General features: G+C 44.2%; 1 protein-coding gene across 1 annotated transcript; it reads left to right on the top strand.

Annotated features, from left to right (window-relative positions):
- Positions 1-377: 377 nt before the first annotated feature.
- Positions 378-1,395, top strand: LOC140183037 (uncharacterized). Its single transcript, XM_072231038.1, has 2 exons — positions 378-807; positions 899-1,395. Exons 1-2 carry the CDS (start codon positions 378-380, stop codon positions 1,393-1,395), a joined length of 927 nt encoding a protein of 308 aa, XP_072087139.1.
- The last annotated feature ends 1,253 nt before the right edge of the window (positions 1,396-2,648 follow it).

The following is a 2,648-nucleotide window of genomic DNA, read 5'->3' as shown; positions in this document are numbered from 1 at the left end:
CTGAAATCACAAAGAAACACACAAACTCATAGTAAAGTCCAGAAATGTGATTTTTATTTAAAAATTAATAAAAATATACTAAAAACTAATCAAATCATACTAAAAATTATGTAAAAACACTGCCAAAAAGCGTATAAATTATCCGCTCATCACACGCCCCAAGCCTGTTCGGGATCAAGCAAGGAGATTGAGAAAGCCTCTGAAGCTACATGGAAAAATTCAACAAAGAATGTCTTGACATACAAAATCTTCCCACAGAAGTAGCCATCATGGGACTCATCAACGGCCTACGAGAGGGACCCTTCAACCACTTCATATCTAAAAAATACCCCACGTCCCTGAACGAAGTACAAGAACGGGCCAAGAAATACATCAGCATGGAGGAAAACTTCCGATTAGGAGAAACCTCCAAAGCAGGGTTTTCCTACACATCTAGGGACAAAGAAAAAGATTCAAGGAAAAAGGAGGACCAACCCATAGAAAAGCCCAGGAAAAATCATAACTATAGCCCTCTTCGGGTATCTTTAGTGGACGTCTTCCAGGAAATATACAACACAGAGAAGATCCCACCACCCCGCCCAATTAAGCACAAAAGGGTTAGAAGTCGAACCGAGTACTGCGAAAACCACACAATCTACGAGTACCCCACTAATGAATGCTACGACTTGAAGAATGTCCTAGAAAAACTGGCTTGGGAAGGAAGACTAGATCGATTCTTAGCCAACAGAACGGAAGAGCCAAAAAAGAGAAGGAGGGTTGAAGAGGGTGCACGAGCTGAACGTCCCCCTTACACCCCCGGAAAGGCACGTTCATGTGATCAACGGAGGATTCGCGGGAGGAGAAATCTCCAAATCGTCACAAAAAAGGCATCTCAAAGAAATATATGATGTTGGAGAAGGGGACAGGTCACCCGACCTCCCCACTACTTCTTTCACCAAAGAAGACGCCACGAGCATCATCCCTGGGTATGATGACCCCGTGGTGATTACCATCATTCTGGCCAATGCCAACCTTCACCGAACACTAGTTGACCAGGGAAGCTCCGCAGACATCCTATTCAAATCCACCTTCGACAAACTCAGACTACAAGAAAAGGAGCTCAGAGCATATCCTAACATCCTATTCGGGCTAGGAGACGCTCCGATTCAACCCCTCGGATACATCCCACTACACACGACCTTTGGAAAAGGATCCCGGTCCAGAACACCGCACATAGACTACATCGTGGTTAACATGAGCTCTGCATACAACGCCCTCATAGGCCGGACAACCTTAAATCAGCTCGCCGCAGTAGTCTTCACTCCCCACCTATGCATGAAGTTTCCAACCCCAAAGGGATGGCCACCATCAAAGGAGACCAAAAATTTGCGCGGCACTACTACAACGAAAGCCTGAACCTTTAGGGCAATCCCATAGGTAAAGAAGCCAACGTCATAGAATTCGGAGGAGCCCGGGCTCACAAAGAACTTCGTCTTCAACCAGAAGGCGAGACCGAAGAGGTCCAAATCGGAGACACCCCAAATAAAACAATAAACATAGGTGCAAACATGAAAGAAGACCTAAAGGATCTGCTAATAAAGTTCCTAAGGGATAATTTTGACCTGTTCGCATGGAAGGCCGCGGACATACCTGGCATAGATCCCAGCTTAATGTACCATAAACTGGCAGTGTACCCCGGATCTCGACCAGTGCAACAAAAACACAGAAAGCTCAGCCCGGAGAGATCACAAGTCATGGAGGAACAGGTGTTGGCCTTGCTATAGGCCGGGTTCATAAGGGAGTTCAAATACCCACTATGACTGGCCATCGTTGTACTAGTCAAAAAGCCAAACGGAAAGTGGCAGATGTGTGTAGACCACACCGATCTCAATAAAGCCTGTCCAAAAGATCCCTATCCCCTCCCGAATATCGACACCCTGGTCGACGCCTCACCGGGATACAAGTACCTCTCCTTCATGGACGCCTACTCAGCGTACAACCAGATCCCTATGCATCAACCTGACCAAGAGAATACCTCATTCCTAACCCCCGAAAGCAAAGTTTGGTGCATTTGGTTAGAAATTCTGGCAATCAATGGAAGTCCAAGCATTAGTGGAAGTTCAAGAATAAGTTCAAGCACAAGCCTCCTTGATTAGAGCTCACTAAAATGTCCAACATAAGGACAATAAACGAAAGTGCTAGATGGGAGATACCCTACTTTGGTAAACTCTTTCCACTTTCTCTTTTGTATATAGGTAATGAATAAATTGAATTTCCATTGATTAGGTAGTTAGTTTTTCTTGGTAGTTTAGTATGTTCAATAAGGTTTGAAATTGTTTTAGTACCTTTTTGGGTGGTTGGATTTGTTCATTTTAGTTACTTTCTGAAGGTTTAGGCCTATAGGATGTAAATAGCTTAGTTATAAGTAGTTCTTGTTAAAGCATTTCGATTTTCTTTTTAGTCTGAGAATACTCACGTACGCAGCCTTGTATTTTTGCCTAGTCGCTTACTTGGCCACTGTCTGTGTACGTGAAACCTCAAGATAGTGGCTTTTGGCTACGTCACGTGCTATTCGTTCGTGTACGCATTTATAAAAAATCATTTGTGTGTATGTGTGCCCAATGATGCGTACGTACAACCCCAATTTTGCCATGTTGCGTACACAACCC

The sequence above is a fragment of the Arachis hypogaea genome, chromosome 20 (genome assembly GCF_003086295.3).
Source record: "Arachis hypogaea cultivar Tifrunner chromosome 20, arahy.Tifrunner.gnm2.J5K5, whole genome shotgun sequence".
Taxonomy (NCBI): Eukaryota; Viridiplantae; Streptophyta; class Magnoliopsida; order Fabales; family Fabaceae; genus Arachis; species Arachis hypogaea.
This window is presented reverse-complemented; position numbering and strand designations above follow the sequence as displayed.